The sequence below is a fragment of the Lepidochelys olivacea genome, assembly GCF_965140295.1.
Source record: "Lepidochelys olivacea isolate rLepOli2 genome assembly, chromosome: 12".
Lineage (NCBI taxonomy): Eukaryota > Metazoa > Chordata > Testudines > Cheloniidae > Lepidochelys > Lepidochelys olivacea.
Genome location: NC_140422.1, coordinates 18,805,408 through 18,826,589, shown reverse-complemented (window position 1 = coordinate 18,826,589; position 21,182 = coordinate 18,805,408). Strand labels below are relative to the sequence as shown.

The 21,182-nt window shown below is 43.5% G+C and overlaps 1 protein-coding gene across 1 annotated transcript in view; it reads right to left on the bottom strand.

Moving 5' to 3' along the window:
* Positions 1-18,690, bottom strand: part of MYLK3 (myosin light chain kinase 3) — a gene marked incomplete at its 5' end in the record, with an annotated part of 39,362 nt that extends 20,672 nt beyond the window's left edge. Inside the window, 4 exons of the mRNA XM_084644159.1 lie at positions 4,146-4,741; positions 9,593-10,031; positions 11,891-11,981; positions 18,172-18,690. Of these exons, the coding sequence (XP_084500285.1) occupies positions 4,146-4,741; positions 9,593-10,031; positions 11,891-11,981; positions 18,172-18,690 (1,645 nt within the window). The remainder of the gene's footprint in view (positions 1-4,145; positions 4,742-9,592; positions 10,032-11,890; positions 11,982-18,171) is intronic.
* Positions 18,691-21,182: the final 2,492 nt, after the last annotated feature.

The window sequence follows — 21,182 nt, the reverse complement described above, 5'->3', positions numbered from 1 at the left end:
TGATGCAGTCAAGTGTATGCTTGGTGCCTGAATAAATGCTCTCAAACTAAGGCCTTGGCTACACTTGCGAGTTACAGTGCAATAAAGCTGCCCAGAGCTCTGTACCTCACTCCCCATCTACACTGGCAAGGCACGTACGGTGCTTTGTCTCCGCGGCTCCAGCGCTGCTGGTTCTCCACCTCCCGCAGAGGAATAAAGTTTGTTACGCCGCCACTGGTGAGCTGCGGCACCAGTGTGGCCGCCCAATGCACTCTGATTGGCCTCCAGAAGTGTCCCACAATGCCTGTTCTAGCCACTCTGGTCTAGTCTGGTCTGGTCATCAGTTCGAACTCTACTGCCCTGCCCTCAGGTGACCAACCGTCAGACCCGCCCTTTAAATTCTCTGGGAATTTTGAAAATCACCTTCCTGTTTGCTCAGCCAGGCATGGAGTGCTCTCAGCAAATCTTTCCAGGTGACCATGCCTCCACGTGCCAGGCAAGGCCCAGTATGGAGCACTGGAGAGTTGTTGGACCCCATCAGTGTTTGGGGGGAGGAAGCTGTCCAGTCCCAGCTGTGCTCCAGCCGTAGGAATTACAATACCTTGGGGCAGATATCAAGGGGCATGTGGGAAAGGGGCCATGACCGAGACGCACTGCAGTGCAGGATTAAAGTGAAGGAGCTGCGGAGTGCCTACCGCAGAGCCCGTGAGGCAAACAGCCCCTCAGGTGCTCCCCCCATGACCTGCCGATTCTACAAAGAGTTGGACATGATACTTGGGGGCGACCCCACCTCCACTCTGAGCACCACCAGGGACACTTCAGAGCGGGAGGAGGAGGAGAAGGAGGAAGCGGGAGTGGGAGTGAGGGTGCTGGGGCAGGGGAAGACATTCTGGAATCCCTGGAGGCATACAGCCAGGAGCTCTTCTCAAGCCAGGAGGAAGGTAGCCAGTCACAGTGGCCGGTACTTGGTGGAGGACAAACAGAAGAGCAGGTTCCCAGTAAGCAGCTTTTTTTTCGGGAAGGAATTTTTTCAGTGCGGGCTCTTTGGGCGAGGAGGGTTAGGGCTGCATGCATGCCTAGATGAGGAATAACGCATTGATGTGGTCTATCACTTTGCGGTAATCGGCCTCGGTAATCTCTTCAAAAGTCTCATCCAGAACGTGGGCAATGCACTTGTGCAGGTTTATTGGGAGAGCCACCGTGGTCCTTGTCCCAGTTAGGCTAACATGTCTGCACCACTGTGCCACGAGGGGTGGGGGGACCATTGCTGCACACAGGCAAACTGCATATGGGCCAGGGCGGAAGCCACATTGCAGTAGAAGACCCTCCCTTGCTTCCCAGGTCACCCTCACAGCGAGACATCTTCCAGGATGAACTCCTATGGAAAATGTTGGGACAGCATTCAGTGTAGGTGCTCCCAGCAGCTGTTGCCTCTCCCCAAGGCACAGAAACCAAGAGGACAGTACAGCCGTGAAACAATCAGTCCCCCTTGACCCTGTGCTTACTTACCATTTTGGGGCTCCCGTGGGTTATGTGTGCTCTCTTCGGGATGGGAAAATTATTCTATTGTGTAGACTGTGTATGCCCTCCTTCAGTTCGGGGGAATCATTATTCTGTCTAATATAAACAATGCTGCCTCTGTTAAGTGTTGCATTTTGCCTTTACAGATGCAACCTTGAGATCTCAGCAGTCCATGTTATCACTGGCCGAGAGACTGCAAAGACTCAGGAAGAGGCCACGAAAAAGCAAAGAAGACATGCTGCAAGAAGTGATGCAGCAATCTCTTAAAGAGAATCAAAAAGCACAGGAGTGGAGGGAGAGCGAAAGCAGGATCCGCCAGGAAAACGCAGTGCACTGGCAGCAAAGCACGGAGCTCCGGCAGCAAAGCACGGACTGGCTGATAAGCATACTGGAGTGCCAAACGGACTCTATCCAGGCGCTCGTAGCCATGCAGGCAGAGCACTACCATGCCTGCCCCTGCCTGCAGCCACTATCCCAAAACTCTTTCCCTTGTGCCCCCATGTCACCTCCAACCCACTTTCCCCAACATCTGGGTTCTTATCGCCACCAGTTGCTTCACCACCCAGCCCTGAAAACTATGACCCTTACCCACTGCACTCAACCCCCATCCTGAATTATAGCCATCCTGAAGTGCAGCACTTATTGCACAGCACTCCAGACAGGAAGGCCGAGTATGAGAACAGGACATATGCAAATCTGTGATTGAACCGTTCCCCACCCCACCCCCTTGCCCTTTCTGTTTCCCAAGCAGTTGTGTTTCTTTTCAATAAATGGATTTTCTGGCTTTGAAAACATTCTTTATTATTGCATAAAGTAAAAGATGCCTTAGCCCAGGAAAGAAACAGGCACTGCAAGTCAGCTTAGCAAACACAGATTCCTACTAACATTGGAACGACTGTACTTCACTCCTGTGCAGGGCACCAGACATTACTGGTGGCTTTCAGCCTCAAATTGCTCCCTCAAGGCACCCCTAATCCTTGCAGCCCCGAGCTGGGCCCCTCTAATAGCCCAGCTCTCTGGCTGTGCAAATTCAGCCTCCAGGTGTTGAACCTCGGAGGTCCATGCCTGAGTGAAAATTTCACCCTTCTCTTCACAAGTATTATGGAGGGTACAGCTCACGGATATAACTGCAGGGATGCTGTGTTCGGCCAAGTCCAGCTTCCCATACAGAGATCACCAGCGGCCCTTTAAATGGCCAAAAGCACACTCCACAGTCATTCGGCACCGGTTCAGCCTGTAGTTGAACCATTCCTTGCCGCTGTCAAGGCTCCCTTTGTGGGGTTTCATGAGCCATAGCATTAATGGGTAAGCGGGGTCTCCAAGGATCACAATGGGCATTTTGACTTCCCCTACTGTGATCTTCTGCTCTAGGAAAAAAGTCCCAGCCTGCAGCTTCCTGAACAGGGCAGTGTTCCGAAAGATGCGTGCGTCATGCACCTTTCCAGGCCAGCTTGTGTTAATGTCAATGAAATGCCCACGGTGATCCACAAGCACCTGGAGAACCACAGAGAAATATCCCTTCCGATTAACGTACTCAGAGGCTAGGTGGGGTGGTGCCAGAATAGGAATATGCGTCCTATCTATAGCCCCTCCACAGTTAGGGAAACCCATTTGTGCAAAGCCATCCACAATGTCCTGCACGTTACCCAGAGTCAAGGTTCTTCTGAGCAGGATACGATTAATGGACCTGCAAACTTGCATCAACACAAGTCCAACGGTTGACTTTCCCACTCCAAACTGGGTCGCAACCGATTGGTAGCGGTCTGGAGTTGCCAGCTTCCAGATTGCAATAGCCACCCGCTTCTCCACTATCAGGGCAACTCTCAATCTTGTGTCCTTGCGCCGCAGGGTGGGAGCGAGCTCCTCACACAGTCCCATGAAAGTGGCTTTTCTTATCCAAAAGTTCTGCAACCACTGCTTGTCATCCCAGACTTTCATGACGATGCAATCCCACCACTCAGTGCTTGTTTCCCGAGCCCAAAAGCTGCGTTCCACGGTGCTGAGTGAGTCCGTGAATGCCACAAGCAATCTCGTGTCATACACGTTACATGACTTGATATCGTCGGATTCCTCACTGTCACTTTGGATCTTAAGGAATAGCTCAACTGCCAAACGTGACGTGCTGGCAAGACTCGTCAGCATACTCCTCAGCAGTTCGGGCTCCATTTCCCGCAGACTGAAACGGAACACAGATCGCGCTGCACAGAAACAGTTGAAAGATGGCGCCAAATGTGGACAGAAACACAGGAATTGCTGGGATGTGAAGCAATGCAACACGGGGTGTTGGGACGGGACCCAGAACGCCCCGCACCCCACACCCCCTTCCCACAACCCACGAAGCCAGAATGGGAAGAGGTGCTCTGTGGGATACCTGCCCATAATTCACCACTCCCAATGCCGCTGCAAGTGCCGCAAATGTGGCCACGACAGTGCACAGGCAGCTGCCAATGTGGAGACTGCAGCGCTTTCCCTACTCAGCTGTACGAAGACGGGTTTAACTCACAGCGCTGTATATCTGCAAGTGTAGCCAAGGCCTATGACAATAGCACTAATGAGCATGTTTCAGCTATTATAGTGTATAACATATGCAGGAACCCAAGAATTCTCAGTGTAAAAGTCCCCAGGTATGATTGTGAGCTACTTACCAATGATTACTTCATCCTCCTTGCCAAATGCTTTGCTGGTTTCTACTGATGTAGTGTTTTCTGGGGCGTCTCCTGTATGTTGATTTGCATTGTCATCTTTTTGTCCTGTGTATGTGCTTTCTAATTCCACACATTTTAATTCTAATTCAGATCTAGCATCCTTTGTGGATTCTTTCATTGTTTTTGTTGTTTCTTTAGGGCTTTTCATTTTGCCACCGAGATCTTTTTTAGTATCATTTTCCGCTGTGCTTTGAGAGGATATGGACTTGCATTTTAATTCTGATTTCTCTAGGGGCTTTTTATCAGTCGAGACTTTGTTCAATAGCATCTGTGGCTTCCCTAATTTGGGTTCCTGTTCATTGTGTTTATTAGCAAGCTTCACCCCTTTTACTTCTTGAATTGGGTCAGTTCTGGTGTTTGGGGGGCACGGATTGTGTTTAAATTTGCCAGTCAGATGTTTAATTCCTTCAACTTCCAATGGTGAGGACAGAGGGGATTTTACTTTGGAACTTGTACCTCCATGATCACCTAGGCTTCCTTCCTTGGCCACTGGAATCTTTTCTTGGGTTTCAGTCATCTGCACATTGATGGAAATCCTGCAGAGCAAACATTTTCCTTTTTATACAGATAAATAGCCTTGCTAGAGTAGTGGAAAATATTTTTTACCCTTTGTTTAAATCCCAGTTTCGTAATAATTTCCCTACTAAAAATATCAGATACTGAAATTGCTAAAGACAATAAGAAAATGCAATATTTCAGCAATACTTCAGGATAAATTTACAACATTCTGAAGAGACTCAGTCCCACACAATCTGATTTTAATAGCTATTTTAACATGCCAGCTTGTATAGATGTCTGCCCTCTGCTGGACATAAAATATAACATACCTAAAGCTCAGATTTTGTCATGGATATTTTTAGTAAAAATCATGGACAGGTCAGGGCAATAAACAAAAATTCACGGAAGCCCATGACCTGCCCATGATTTTTGCTAAAAATAGCCCTGACAAAATGGGGCAGGTGGAGGATCCAGCACCCACAGCGGCTGGGAGCTCTGGGGTCCCCCCTGCTGCCTGGTGGCTAGGAGCTGCTGGAGGCCTGCCGCCAGCAGCGCCTGAGAGCTGCAGGGCTGCCTGCTGACAGCTCCAGCCCCAGGGCAGAAAAGGTCACAGAGCTCTCTGGCAGGCACGGATTCCGTGACTTCCGTGACCACGGTGACATAATCGTAGCCTACCTACTCCAGCATTCACCAGCGCCTCTGTGGTGGGGAGCCTTTGTATTTAGCGCTAAAAATTGTGGTCTGGATTTTTAGAAGTACGTGCTAGCTCTTAAAAACCTGGGTGCGTGTGTTCTAGTCCCCCTGCAGTTAGCTGAGAGCGGAGGTGTGAGAGTCTGCATTCATGGGGTGTTATCGAATATTACTCTTTTCACAGTCTGCTATTGAAAATATTATGTTGTACACCTCGGCTCTTTTGGCTCCTCTGTTTTGTTAATATTATTTCCTTTAGCATTCCTGCCACTAGAAACTTTTAAACATTTTCATTAATCTTATGTTGTCTGGAGATAATGGGATTATAAAAAACCTGCTATATTCTGAAGTTCTCTCAGAGATATTCATATAATTAATAAACTTAGAAACAGCAGCAGGATCAGGCTCTGCAAGAGAAATTGTGGAATCCCCATAAATGGAGGTTTTTAAGAATAGGTTGGACAAACACCTCTCAGTGATGGGCTAGGTATACTTGGTCCTTCCTCAGCACGGAGGCGTGGTTTAGATCAGTGGTTCTCAAACTAGGGGTGCCGCTTGTTCAGGGAAAGCCCTTGGCAGGCCGGGCCAGCTTGTTTACCTGCCGCATCCACAGGTTTGGCTGATCGCGGCTCACGCTGGCCCTGGTTCACCGCTCCAGGCCAATGGGGGCTGCAGAAAGGGCAGCCAGCACGTTCCTTGGCCCGCGCCGCTTTCTGCAGCCCCCATTGGCCTGGAGTGGTGAACCGGGGCCAGTGGGAGCCGCAATTGGCCAAACCGGTGGATGTGGCAGGTAAACAAACCAGCCCGGCCTGCCAGGGGCTTTCCCTGAACAAGCGGCACCCCTAGTTTGAGAACCACTGGTTTAGATGACCTCTCATGGTCCCTTCCAGACCTACATTTCTGAGTACTGCAGCTGGCTTCAGTGAGGCGACTGGACATCAGTAAGGGCTGTAAAGTTGCATCTGAGGGACTATAAAACTGCAGGCAGAGAATGTCTCTGGTGCCTAGAAAAGGAAACACCTATCTAGTTTCCTCAAAAGTATTGTCCTTCTGTAACAAAGATGTTGAAAAGAAACCTTTTCTATCTTTTGCATAACAAGTCTGTAGTTTTGTTCTCATTTTTACCATCTCACTGTCATTATAAGCATGTGATAATGTTGTGATAAATGAAAGGGGAAGGGATAGCTCTGTTTTAGGGACACCCAGCCAGCCAGTTACCTATAAATCCCTCTTGGTAGTTGTTCTCTACTTGCTTTACCTGTGAAGGGTTAAAAAGTCTCCCTGCATAGGTAAAAGAAAGGGAGTGGGCACCTGACCAAAAGGGCCAATGGGAAAGCTAGAACTTTTTAAAATTGGGAAAAAAACCTTCCCCTTTATCTGTCTGTGTTGTTCTCCCAGAGAGCAGAGACAGGGCTGGAATTATGCTATAAAAAGCTTTGGGCCAGGTATGAAAAATCACCAGATCATACCTAGAAACTACTCATTTGAAACCCCAGATATGTAAGTAGATCAGGAAATGTCTAGGAAGATGCGATTAAGTTTATCCCTTTTATTACTTTATGGCTTGTGGACTTCTCTGTGCTAACCCAGGTGCTTTTGTTTTGCTTGTAACCTTTAAGCTGGACCTCAAGAGAGCTATCTTGATGCTTAATCCTTGTAATTGTTATTTTTTTTTAATCTAGCGAAAAACCTAAGTTCCAAATGTATTTTCTTTCTTTTTGTTTTTAATAAAATTTACCTTTTTTTTAAGAACTGGATTGGATTTTTGTGTCCTAAGAGGTTTGTGTACATGTTGTTTAATTAGTCTGTGGCAACAGCTGATTTCCTTTGTTTTCTTTCTCAGCTCTTTCCCGGACGGGGGGTGGGCGTGAAAGGGCTTCAGGGTACCCCACAAGAAGGAATTCCCAAGTGCACCTTCCTGGGTTCTCAAAGGGGTTTTTACAGTTGGGTGGTGGCAGCATCTACCCATCCAAGGTCAGAGAAAATCTGTAACCTTGGGAGTTTAATACAAGCCTGGAGTGGCCAGTATTAATTTTTAGAATCCTTGCAGGCCCCACCTTCTGCACTTGAAGTTTCAGAGTGGGAAATCAGCCTAGACAAATGTATTAAGAATCTGTAGTTCAGTGGTATTAAGCTAATAAGTCAGCTGATGCCAGCTTAGAGCAAACATTGCTATGACTATCTAGACAAGTCTAAACTTGGCAGGAAAACCTGGGCATTTCTCTAACAATTCCAAACATTGGAACTCTGTTCTTTTTACGTTTCTGTAGAGGCCTATTGACTTCAATGAGAGCTGCACCCATGTAACCAAGCGCAGAATTTGGCCCACTCATTCAGACTTCACATACAGAAAATATCTCTGTAGGCACCCTGACTACAAACTCCTCCATAAATAAAGTGTAGGAAGATGCATGTTCTTTTCACATTGTTATTTAAGAATAAAAATGCAGAGTAAATTTTAAGTCTGATTATAATGAAATGTTGTGTGAAGTTTATCGAGACATCAAACAAACACACTTCCTTTGCATTTACAGCCCTTGTGTTCAGGGGGTTCCCACACCCCAATCATGTGAATTTGGGAAATGTGCTGGAATAACATTCCTGGAATCTTCTTTTACTTAGCCACACAACTGGTTATGGAAATGCAAGCTTCCCCCACTCTGCCCTGCCACATCCTTACACTGGACCTCTTCTAGAGGTAAAGGGAAATATAGTCTCCAAGCCCTGCCACAGCTTAGCCTTTCTTCTAAGACTGGGGTGCCAATTGCTGCCATTTGCAAAGATGTTTTTTCTCATGTGGATCTGTGTGTACTGAGAAGTAGACCAAGACCACTTCCATTCAGTTTATTAGTTTGGTTCTTCAGTCTCCGGCCTTGTCTACACTTACTGGGGGTTTGACATGCAGCGATCGATGCATTGGCAGTCGATTTAGTGGGTCTGGTGAAGACCCGCTAAATCAATCACAGATCGCTCTCCCGTCACCTCCTGTACTCCACCTGAATGAGAAGCGCAAGGGAAGTAGACAGGAGAGCGTTTCCAGTCAACATCACGTAATGTGGACCCCATGATAAGTAGATCTAAGTACACCGACTTCAGCTACGTTATTCACGTAACTGAAGTTGCTTAACTTAGATCCATCTCCCCCTGTAGTGTAGACAAGGCCTTAATATGCTTGTATTGCATTCATCTGGGAATACTCCAGCACCTGAAAATACCTGTAAATTGCACAAATAACTAAAGACTACCTAGAGAATAAAGTGCCTGTCTTGTATTTAAGGCACCAGAATGCATTTTAAAAGGAATATTTTCAAATGCACACATACAAAAAAGCAGTCAGTTTTTGGTCTGTGTTCAAATGCTGACTTGTGTACCTGCACATCGGGATAATTGTGTATACACAAAAATGTACATGAGCCTAAACTGAACATGCATGGTCATGCACAGACATGTTTTAAAAATGGGATCTCCATTTTCATTTTTTTTCCCATAATGCAATTGCAAGTTAAATCACAGAACTTTTCTAAAGTCCTAACCAAAAAAAAGGACAAAAAAGGGTATCTGATACTAAATATGTCATATGTTAAAGAGAAAAAAAAGTTAGAAAAAGAAATGTTTGCTCACATCTTTGTATGGCCAATGCTTAAAATGGGCTGGGTCATGTGGTCACAGACCTAACCAAAAATACTGACTTCTTTGAGGTGTGCAAAGGACTATTATACATGGGATTGAACAACCTGCCCAAGCCCTGAAATTTTATCACACACTAAAAAAATTCTATCCTCAGTCAATGGCAGACTCCTCTTGCAGACCTATTAAGCCCCATGTGTGATATTTATAGAAACATCCATGTTAGAAAGGAGTCAGCCATTTACAAGGTTCAAGGAAATGAGACACACGTAGAGCAAACCCATTTCAAACCTCCCTGACTCAGAACAGATGTGTAATATTAGTAATTAGCGCTTATCAAGCACTTTCTATCTACAAACATTATCTTCGTATAAATTTATAAGCCACCACGCTGGGCCTAATTCGTCTTCAGATTAACTGTTTACATGGTTCCACAAGCTCCTTTTCTAACAAGGCTTTTCTTCCTACGGTTTCACATATGAGCAAGACTGAATCGTCCTTTTAATAATTTGCCTATTATTAACACATGGAATGTTTCAGATCACACAGAGAATTACAGACTAGATCACTACCTTGTACGTATCACTTCACACCCTGCTCTGGATACAGACTTTGATGTGGATGGCACGGCTTCCATGGACATAGCACTGAATGTAGAGGGTTTGTTTTCACTTTCTTTTGATTTCTGAGTGATAGGATTTCTGTGGTGTTCTTCCAGTCCTGGTGCTCTGTCCATATCAATTGCTTCAGCAGTAACATTCTTGTTCCCCACAGGGCCATGATTTATGAAGGGAAGACCATGGTTTGGAATCAAAGCTTTAATTCCAGTGCCTTTTTGTGGCTGACAATTCTTAGAGCTATTTGTTTTGCCAGAACCTGCTATTTTTTGCAGCTGTGTTGTCCTTTCTTTAACTTGTGGACTGGAGTCAACTTTGGAGACTACAGCGTCAAAAGAGTTTACTTTTTCACATGCTCCGTTAGTTTCATCCAACTTTTCTTCTCCTTTGGGCTCTAAATAAGAAATAGTATTATCGTAATGTCACAGCCTTCCCCTGACACAAGAAAAAATATTACATAGTGGTATAGGTTGTAAAAAATAGGGAGGTAGCCAGGGATGTTGGACTCTATCAAAAACCTACCATCATAGTGAAACTAGGCAATGATGCTCATGTGAAAGGACTAAAAGACACACAAAAAAGACTTAAGCTTAATAGAAGCATGTTTGACATTTCTGACACTGACACATGCAGGTTAATAAAATTACTTACTTGCATTGCTAGCTTTTCAGCAATGGTAAAAGTAAAAATAGAAACTGGATTTCTGAATAACTAAAAACCAAACTGATAAGAGAGAGATAAGGTGGGTGAGATAATATATTTTATTGGACCAACTTCTGTTGGTAGAAGGAATGAGCTTTGGAGCTTCACAGAGTCCTTCCTCAGCTCTGGGGAAGGTAACCAGAGTGTCCATGCTAAATACAAAATAGGACAGGTTGTTAGGCATGCACGTGTTGAAGGAGACTACTTAAAATGAAGTAGGCAATTACCACCTCTGCCCTAGGACAAAGGAAGATAAGTAGGAAGACCTGACTGGACCTGAGGAAGAGCTCTGTGAAGATCAAAAGCTTGTCTCTTACACCAACAGAAGTTGGTCCAATAAAAGACATTATTCCACCCACCCCGTCTCTCTCAGACCCTGGGACGAGCAGGGCTACAACAACACTGCAAACTGAAAATTGATAAAGAGTCAATTGAAGGACGTCCAAGACTTTAAGTACTCTATGGGTCAACATGACATGTTGTTCGGACTCCGAAATCCCAAAAGGCACACCCATCCCAGTGTCCATACTATAAGAAGTAGCACTGACATTGCAAATTGGGACAGGAGGTTTCCAGGAGACACTAAGACTCAGAACACTGCCTCTCTCCCCTAGGGTTTCTTGGTCCCCACTGGAGCTATTCCAATAATTGCAACTGCTCTTAATTATTAGTGATGGTGCATAAAAAGGAAGGGCAGTCTAGATGGGACATGACTTCCATTTCATCTAGGTTTCTACTTGCGCAGGCCCTAGAAATCAATGTGATTTTTGTTTAATTTTTAGTTTAACACCTCAGCCCAAAAGTACTGAGGGCTTTTGAGTCAGAATTCTGAGCAGCAGATTCTTTAGTTTATGTTATTTTCTAAGCCAAGAAACCAAGACAATTTTTGGCCATGCTTGAGAGGAGCCTCTGGTGACGTGGGGAGGTGACTGTAACGGGGCACTATTCACAGTCACATTCACCCCGGTGTAACTCCACTGATAACAATGGATACAATGGATGACTGAAAGGTCTGAGGTCTGAATCCCTTTTCTAACCCTATCCCCTGAGACTTGTTGCAAATATCTTCGCTGACCACGTGAGACATTCCCAGTTCAAAAATAAATCTGTATTTCTGCTTCTTCACGTGCTTTTTTCCTCTATGACTTTACAGATTTTCTTTGTGTTCTTGCGATTGTATCCCTGGTGTCTTCCAAACAGACATTGCTCTCTTTTAATTAAGCTAACTACAACTGCGAAAGCAAAGAAATACAGCATTAACCAAACAAAGATAATGGCTGCTATTCATTTTAATGAACTGTTGCTATTGGATTTGGTTTGGCGGTTTGGTTTTTTTGGGAAAGGGAGTTGTATTTTTGTTTGTTGTTTTTTTGTGATGGTATCAAACATTCAACACACGCTTTTCTGAGTACTTGATAAGTCCAGGTACTTAGTTACAAAGGGATAATTCAGTAGTACCTACATATATAGGAGAATATTGAATCTTCTCTTCCCAACCTATCTCAAATTCCACAGTGGATATGTTTATCATACATACAGGCTTACATATACCTTCCAAAGACTCTTTGCTTTCAGCCTGGACTCCTCTGTTGCTAGATACATGCTTTGGTTTCGCACCCTTCTCTTCAGGTTGATCTTTAGTCTAAAAAATACAATTGAATACACAATTAATTAACAAAGTTAAAGATGTCCATTTCCCACTGGGTCCCTCTAATTCTCTACCAGTGGAGGCAGTTACACACTATGAAATTGGTGGTAACGACTCAGCTTCATTGCATTCTCAGTTTGCTGCTGCTTCTTTATTTCCCCCTCTATGAGGCTTCCTGGGGCTCCAGGGATGTGAGGCATCTCTCCACCATCTGCCATTAGTGTGAGGAAGTCTTGTCTGTGCTCTCCTTGAATCAGCTCTCCAACTGCACCGGCACTACCCTCTAGACCTCGCAAGCCCTGCTGTCACCCTACAAGTTAGCAATTGGCACCCCTTGCCCAACTCTCAAGCCCTCCGAGTGTCTTCCTTGAGTGTCCAGCCCAAGTCCACTGGACACTCACAGTATTCAGATTTGCTGCTTCCAAAGAAACAGTGTACCCCAGTTTACCAGGTCCACCTCAGATCACTGCTCCGCTTGACACACAGCACAGAGGAGAGGAAAGTGATCAGGAACAGTCAGCATGGATTCACCAAGGGCAAGTCATGCCTGACTAATCTAATTGCCTTCTATGACGAGAAAACAGGCTCTGTGGATGAGGGGAAAGCGGTGGACGTGTTGTTCCTTGACTTTAGCAAAGCTTTTGACACGGTCTCCCACAGTATTCTTGCCAGCAAGTTAAAGAAGTCTGGGCTGGATGAATGGACTGTAAGGTGGATAGAAGGTTGGCTAGATTGTCGGGCACAACGGGTAGTGATCAATGGCTCCACGTCTAGTTGGCAGCCGGTATCAAGTGGAGTGCCCCAAGGGTCGGTCCTCGGGCTGGTTTTGTTCAATATCTTCATAAATGATCTGGAGGATGGCGTGGATTGCACCCTCAGCAAGTTTGCAGATGACACTAAACTGGGAGGAGAGGTAGATACGCTGGAGGGTAGGGATAGGATACAGAGGGCCCTAGACAAATTAGAAGATTGGGCCAAAAGGAGTCTGATGAGGTTCAACAAAGACAAGTGCAGAGTCCTGCACTTAGGACGGAAGAATCCCATGCACCGCTACAGACTGGGGACTGAATGGCTCGGCAGCAGTTCTGCAGAAAAGGACCTAGGGGTTACAGTGGATGAGAAGCTGGATATGAGTCAACAGTGTGCCCTTGTTGCGAAGAAGGCCAATGGCATTTTGGGATGTATAGGTAGGGGCATTGCCAGCAGACCAAGGGACGTGATCGTTCCCCTCTATTCAACATTGGTGAGGCCTCATCTGGAGTACTGTGTCCAGTTTTGGGCCCCACACTACAAGAAGGATGTGGAAAAACTGGAAAGCATCCAGCGGAGGGCAACAAAAATGTTGAGGGGACTGGAACACATGACTTATGAGGAGAGGCTGAGGGAACTGGGATTTAGTCTGCAGAAGAGAAAAGAATGAGGGGGGATTTGATAGCTGCTTTCAACTACCTGAAAGGGGGTTCCAAAGAGGATGGATCTAGACTGTTCTCAGTGGTAGCTCATGACAGAACAAGGAGTAATGGTCTCAAGTTGCTGTGGGGGAGGTTTAGGTTGAATATTAAGAAAAACTTTTTCACTAGGAGGGTGATGAAACACTGGAATGCGTTACCTAGGGAGGTGGTGGAATCTCCTTCCTTAGATATTTTTAAGGTCAGGCTTGACAAAGCCCTGGCTGGGATGATTTAGTTGGGGATTGGTCCTGCTTTGAGCAGGGGTTGGATTAGATGACCTCCTGAGATCCCTTCCAACCCTGATGTTCTATGATTCTAGATATGTTTATAGTGAAGTCAAGTATAAGTGTATCAAACAAAGCATAGAGATTTAAATTGCAGCAAATAGCAGTATTGGAAACAAATAGTTACATGTGACATAAAATCATAACATTCATTCTATAGCCTAGATTTAATTAACTAGATACTCATGTCTTGTGGAGTCAGGCTCACCCCAAATCCTTGCAGCACTTTATAGCCACGTTAGCTGTGACCCTTCTTTCATGAGAAAGACGTGCTGTGAGTGTGCCTTCTAGGTGAAGGATTCAGTGTGTTTCCTGGCAGCCCAAGATATAACAGAACAATCCTCTTTCTCTTTTTTCATAAGCAGAACACACACACAAACCCCCCCGCTCTTGGTTTCATCTTGCAGATTTCACAATCTCTGATTTTGCCTGTGGCTCAGGATATAAATAGGCATACACTGTGACGCATTCAAGACACAATACACAAACCACCAGACAGGGAGATAGGTGTCCGTTACCTCCTGCCTGAAAGGAACATTTCCAAAGTATGTCACCTCCTGGAGACATGCTAAAACTCCGAGACTTCGGAGCATAAGTTTTAGTGTGGACACATAATTCCTTAATATTATCCATCCATACATTAGCTATGATTATGGCAAGCTGTGGGCCACTTGTGTTCATGACTTCACATGCCACCATTCAGTGAACTATTATGTATAGATATTTCCTAGGGGATCCCTGTAAAACCCTATGCACCACCACCACCCCCCAATGCCCTCTGCCAGTTGGCATCAAGGACTCCCTGGGTCACATCCACCAATTTTTTTTAAATCTTTTTTCTAAAGCAAAATCTTGTGGAATAATAAATTAGCTCATAGGTCTCAAAAAATATTACTTGCCAAAACTACACCTGGGGTGATTTTTCTCCAATATACAGTTCTATCACATAGTTTTTAATCTAAGACAGGGGAGGCACCAGATGAAGAAAATGTTGGTTTCATCCCTTCTGGCTCTCACGGAGAGATAAACTGCACCTCTTTACACATTTAATGTTATTTTACCATGTAACCCCCAAAAGGACCTTCCATTCATTAAGCCATAGTGAAGTAATATAGACAGGCGGCTATCCCATTGGGCGCCAATCCTGCAAACACTCACCCACATGCTCCAGCCCATTGACCTGAATTCTGGGGTACTGAAAAATCTAGATCCAAATTATTTTTGGCTTAGGTTCATCTCTTTCTCTGGCTGAAGAGACACCAATCTCAGGTGGCGAATGTTTGTTGAATGCTTTCTGGGTGATACCCAATCCTTTCTTTAACAAAAGACACGTTGAAACCACGTCGACTGTTCATCCTAGCTCTAATATTTAGCCAATGATAATGCAGACCATAGAAGAACAGCAAAAAGTAGTGAAAATACATGTATTGGCTGGGAAAATATTAAATATTTGAACCAGAGAAAGGATAATTTAGAGTGGAGAATTGACCTGGTCTCCTACCCTACCCAACTACTGAGTGTGGCAACAAGCAAGAGCTTCTGAACCTCCTATATATTTGAACACACAATTCCAGTTACATGCCTTTTGAAAATCAAGTCCCATTAATATTAGCATAAGGGTTTGAGGTGCTATGTGTGTTGACCTTGTATACCCCAATGTTGACATAGTATAATAAGTTTTTTTCCCTCTCCCTCCACCCTCCACTAAAAAAGTTTTCAAATGTCATTGCCACTTTTAACTAAAACACTCAGTATGCCCATGACAATGGTGACACTGTGGGGATCTTTATTCTTGTCGAATCCCCTTCTGCAAGCGAGACTGCCATGTACCACACACTCCAGCATTGTTTTTTGTAAGTCAAGAGTCAGAAGTTTTAGACATTTACTTATTTTATGAATTTGAGGCCAACCCTGCATTCTCACGCAAACAGTCCTAAAGACGCCACTGAATCCTATTGTTGTGTCAGCAAGCAGCTACTTATAAAAATAAAAACATAAGACCCCCTCCGTCACTGATTCATAAATTCGAAGAAGATGATCACAATGGTCCTTAGTCTAATCTCCTGCACAACATAGCCATACAATTTCAACAAAATAATTCCTAGAGCAGATCTTTTAGAAAAAAACATCCAATCTTGATTTTAAAAAGTGTCAGTGATGGAGAATCTGCCATGCCTCCTGGTAAGTTGTTCCAATAGTTAATTACTCTCATTGTTAAAAATTTACACTTTATTTCCAGTCTGAATTTGTTTAGCTTCAAATTCCAGCCATTGAATCATGGTACACCTTTCTCTGCTAGATTCCAGAGTCAGTTGTCAAATATTTGTTCCCCATGTAGATACTAATGCACTGTAATCAGGTCACCCCTTAACCTTCTCTTTGTTAAACTAAATAGGTTGAGCTCATTGAATTTATCATTATAAGTCAAGTTTTCTAATCCTTTAATCTTTCTTGTGGCTCTTCTTTGAACCCTCTCCAATTTTTCAACATCTGTCCTGAACACGTAGTAACGCTGGATAAAACCACTGCTCTGCTATATGGTGCACTATCATAAAGAGATGGCTAGGAAGCAGAAACAAGCAAGTAACTGGTTATTTTATTTGCAACTGTAGTGCAAAAAGCCTTCTGGAACCTTTTGGGTTTTAAATTAAGTTCTTTATGCTCCAGTTTTACAATGTATACAGCAACACACAAATGAAGGGATGTGGCTGGTTAATTAACGTTGCCCACCTGTCCAATATGTATTTGCTTTCCTATAGGTTTCAGAGTAACAGCCGTGTTAGTCTGTATTCGCAAAATGAAAAGGAGTACTTGTGGCACCTTAGAGACTAACCAATTTATTTGAGCATAAGCTTTCGGCTCAAATAAATTGGTTAGTCTCTAAGGTGCCACAAGTACTCCTTTTCATTTTGCTTTCCTATAATATACTATAACCACATATGAGTTGTCTCTCGTGCATCACAGCCATGCTACCTTCAAAATCCCTCTTAAAAATATCTTTCTTCCAATAAGTCTTTCAGTGAATGTAGCAAAGAAAGAAATTTAAAAACTAGTTTACCATTTTGAAGTTGTTCTTTACCTGGCCATCTAGTGTACTATGTACTTGCCTTTCGAATTTGGAGAGTACACCCCATGAAGCAGGATCCTAGCTGTCTCCAGGTATTACATAGTTCCAAGAACATTGCAAGTGCTAGTAATAATCATATCTTTAAACCTAAAGCACATCAATTTTTAGAACGCTTTTTTCATGTCTCCTACTATTGTACCACACTTCAGTTGGAACAGACTGCAAGTACTGGCACCATGTAAATGTCTGACGGGGTTTTTCAGTGATCTCAACCCAGTTTCCACTGGAAATTTAACCAAAAAAAAAATCTCACAATCTGGTTCAATTGTCAGCCTCTGAAAGAGTAGTGGTTCTTCATATCTGTATAGAGATGGACTGTTAGAGCTGTATCTGAAAATTGGCACAACACCCTCCTGATCTATACTGAGGTCTATTACAGTCTCATTTTTGTAAGAGCTCAAATTCACATTCCACCCATATATTTTAATTGTTGTTTTTTTCAAGTTATTTTGATTTGATTTTTGATTTTCAAGTTATAAAGCCAGGAGCATTCACAGAGTATTCAAATAATTCCATTGCAAGTAGAGTCATTCCTAATGCAATAATGTTTTTACCACCCCATGTTATGAGACCCCCAGGAATGAGACCATGTCCCACAAACACCTCATTGTGCAGATTATTCTTTGTTTCTCATGATGGGACACAAATAGTAGTGAATGATGACAAACAAGACTCAGTGAAACAACAGATATTCATTATAAGTGCCAGTTCATTTTTTTAAAAAGAAAACTAATGAATTCCAAAATATCCTACTGACACTATAAACCATTTCCTGCCCATTATGCTTCATAATTAAGAAATGGTTATGAGTTAGTGTCCTGCACTCTCAGCCCTATTGATCCAATGGTTCGATGAAGTCAATAGAATTGCACAGATGTAATTGGGAAGAATTAGGTCCATGTTCCATTGAAGTTACTGAAATTGTATGAACATAAATGAGGGCAGATTTTGGCCCTTGATGCCTAAATTGTCATGATCAGTTAGAAAACAGAATCCCATTCTGTCACTTCACAGTACATTAACTATTTATTATTCTTCATCTAGGGCTGGATTCCGCAACTAACTTGGACGTCATTGGCCAGGATGTAACTGAGGGCAGATTTTGGCCCTTAAATTGTCAACTCCTTGATGCAGAGACCTAGTCTTTACACCTATTTGAAACCTTCCTATCATGTTTTCTGCCCTATACCATTTATTCTTATGCCTACTACTGAGAGAGGAAAGCCTGAACACACACATGCATTATGTACAAAGTTAACAGGAAAGCCTGGAGCCCTTCTCCTTAACAAGAAAAGGATCGTGAACAGTAAAATAAAACCAACCTCCATGAGGATTTCAACCAGACTCCCTTTCTTCCAGGGTACAATGCCTCTCAGAATGAAATCCACTACTTTAGAATTTTTGAATGTCTCTCCCACAAATGTAATGACTTTATCCACAGTATCAACCATTTTTTCTATCTTTTCCAGCCTCTCCCTGTGCTTCAAGGCATCTTGCTGTGTAGCTCTCATCAGCTTCAGCATTTCTGAGCACGCATTTTCGGTCTCAAATGGGCGAACGCTGTCCCCAGGTTTCAGGCCTCTTTTTGCTGCATCTGTCTCAGCAGCGGATGCTTGGGATGCTGTTAACTTGTCAATGTTCTTTCCTAGGTCGTCAATGCCTCGGTTCACCTTCTGTAGCTTGCCATTCAGGTCTTCTTGGGAACTCAATAATTTATCTACCTTTTCACTCAAAAGATTCAATTTTTTGTCCATTGTGCTTAAATGGTTCCCTCTTGCTGGCTGCAACCTAGCCACTGCATTTCCAGGCCCCTTTCCATGCTCCATGTTATCCTCAGACATTCTGCCCAGACAAGGAGCCAATGGCAGTGCAATTTACTTGGCTCCTCATTAAGTGTGTAAATTAGAGGGTCGTTCTCTGAAAGCTCATCTTCCTTAGTAACTTCCTTACCCTACAACCAAGGATAAATTCTTTGGCTTATTAGAGATGCTAGGAGTGTGTCATTGATCAGCCATTGTGTGAAAAGGTTTCATTTTTGCATTATCTGTTCCTTACTGTGTGCTTTCAATGAGGGAGTTAACTTGGCAATGGACTGTTTTTTCTTGGGCCCCCTTGACGTCACAAAACCATTTAAAATTCTTTCTTGAGAGGCTGTTGATAGGCAAGCATCTTAACAATTGACTACGCCTAAAGCGGATATCTCTGGGTGTGGGAAGGAGCAAGGATTTCATGCCAAGCCTTGTTTTCTGATATTGAAAAATACCCTTTAAAATGTTTCTCTTTTGCCACAGCAGAGAAGTATAAAAGTGAATTTAGTGGTGTCGTGCTAAGGCTGGGAAGATTTCAGCCTGGTAGAACACATGCATAACATCCAGCACAGACGCACGCTGTGCTCTTTAGGTTGGCTGGCACTTGAACTTAAAAATAGAGCACAATAATGACAATGATCTGAAATACGTATCTGGCACCAGGATGTCTCTGTCAACTGAAACGTCTAAAATTAAATTCTTTCTACAGTGCCATGAAAGTGCACAGTGTAAAAAAAAAAAAAAAGACAGTGAGGCATGTCACAATTGCTTTCATAATTGGCAGCAAAATAATTAGTCTGGAGTCCTTTATTTGCTATTGATACACTTTTTTTTTCTGAAGTGCATGAGTGCTGACACCACAAAAACAACCATTGTTCTTTGGAGAGAAGAGAAACCTCTGTTTAGGTTCAGAGATAGCCCACACCATGGCAGAGCTGAGCACCTCACAAACAGTGAGTTTATCCTCACAGCAGCCCTGTGAGAAATGGAACTACAATTATTTCAGTGTCACAGATGGGGATCTGAGGCACAGAGCTTAAGCGACTTGTCTAAGGTTACAGAGGAAGTCTGTGGGAAAAGCATGAACCAAATCCAGATCTCCTCAGTCTCACTTCAGTGTTTCAGAGTGACCTTTCCTGTCTCCATACACAGTGAATTAAAGAAGTTCTGGTCTTTCACACCAGTCAGTGTTTGGGCCTGACCCTAAGAATGATGGCACATCATAATTCCCACTGAAATCAATGGGCTTTGAAGTGCTTAGCACCACTTCTGATCTGACTTTTCAGGGTGTGGGGAAAGTAATACTTTAGGTGAATTTAATTTTTCATTAGAAGTAGTTCTGGAAAGTAAAGTCCTCTATTTACCTACAGGAAAGATACAGAAGGGGGAATAACAATAGAAGCATCCCAACCAAATATACCAAACCAAATATACCAAATATACCAACCATCTTAACAATGTGCCACAACCTTTGTTCTGGAGGGACCACTTCTCTGAGTGAGAAAGTACATTTGTCTTCATGTCCACTATTCCCTTGGTCTGCCTGATAAGGCTCCAAGTAACTCCATTTGATGTGGTGAGTTCATGATGTCCACTAGGACCTGGTCACAGAGGTCACTAACTTCTTTCACAAAAGACACCAAACAGGCATCACATAATGATTTTCTGCCTGCCAGCCTGGGCTGGATTGAACACTGCGATAAGACTGTGTGTGAAATCCTGCCCCTTTGAAGTCTATGGGAGTTTTACCACTGACTTCAGCAGAGCCAAGATTTTACCCTTTGTTTACACTCCTGATCAAACCACTCCCACATTGTTTTTTCACTGTGGTCTTGATTATATGGAAAAAGGCAAGTTTAGTATGTAATGGAGATTTCCCTTGAATCTGAGCTCCTCACAGCTTGACAAATGTCTCAGTCTCTGACATCATGAGGCACTCCAAATCAGAAAAGCACTAAATTCTAGCTCAGCTGCACATAGAGACTTGCACAGCACAGTGCTTTCCTATACCATGCCTGACTCCAAGTTATTGACATCAAAGCCTTACTTGCAAGAGGACACCTACAATTTAAAATAAAGGTAAATATTGGAATTCCAGAGGAAGCTGGAAGTCGAGTGAATATGCTACATTTTTCTATGACTAATGAGTTAGATTCTGGAGCCCCCTACTTTCCAATCCAGGTCACACTTTGAATACATCTTAGATATTTATGAGGTGACAGTTTCTTCTCCCAAAATGGGTCAGGTCAGTTTCCAAGAGTAAGAAAAATGGATGTTTAAAATTATACCCAATAAAGCACCTAAACAGTCTCATTATATGATTATTTAGTGATATTGCAAGAAAATTTTATTCTATAGGGGGAAAAAAATCAGAGATAGGATTTAAGGGTATATACTCCATTAACTCCCAATGCCATTAACTGAAGTTACATAACAAAATAATTGCAATGCTATTTGTTAGTGTAATCATGCTGTTCAAGAAGCAGAGTGTCTGAAAATCAAAGCACAAATCATAAACTAATGAC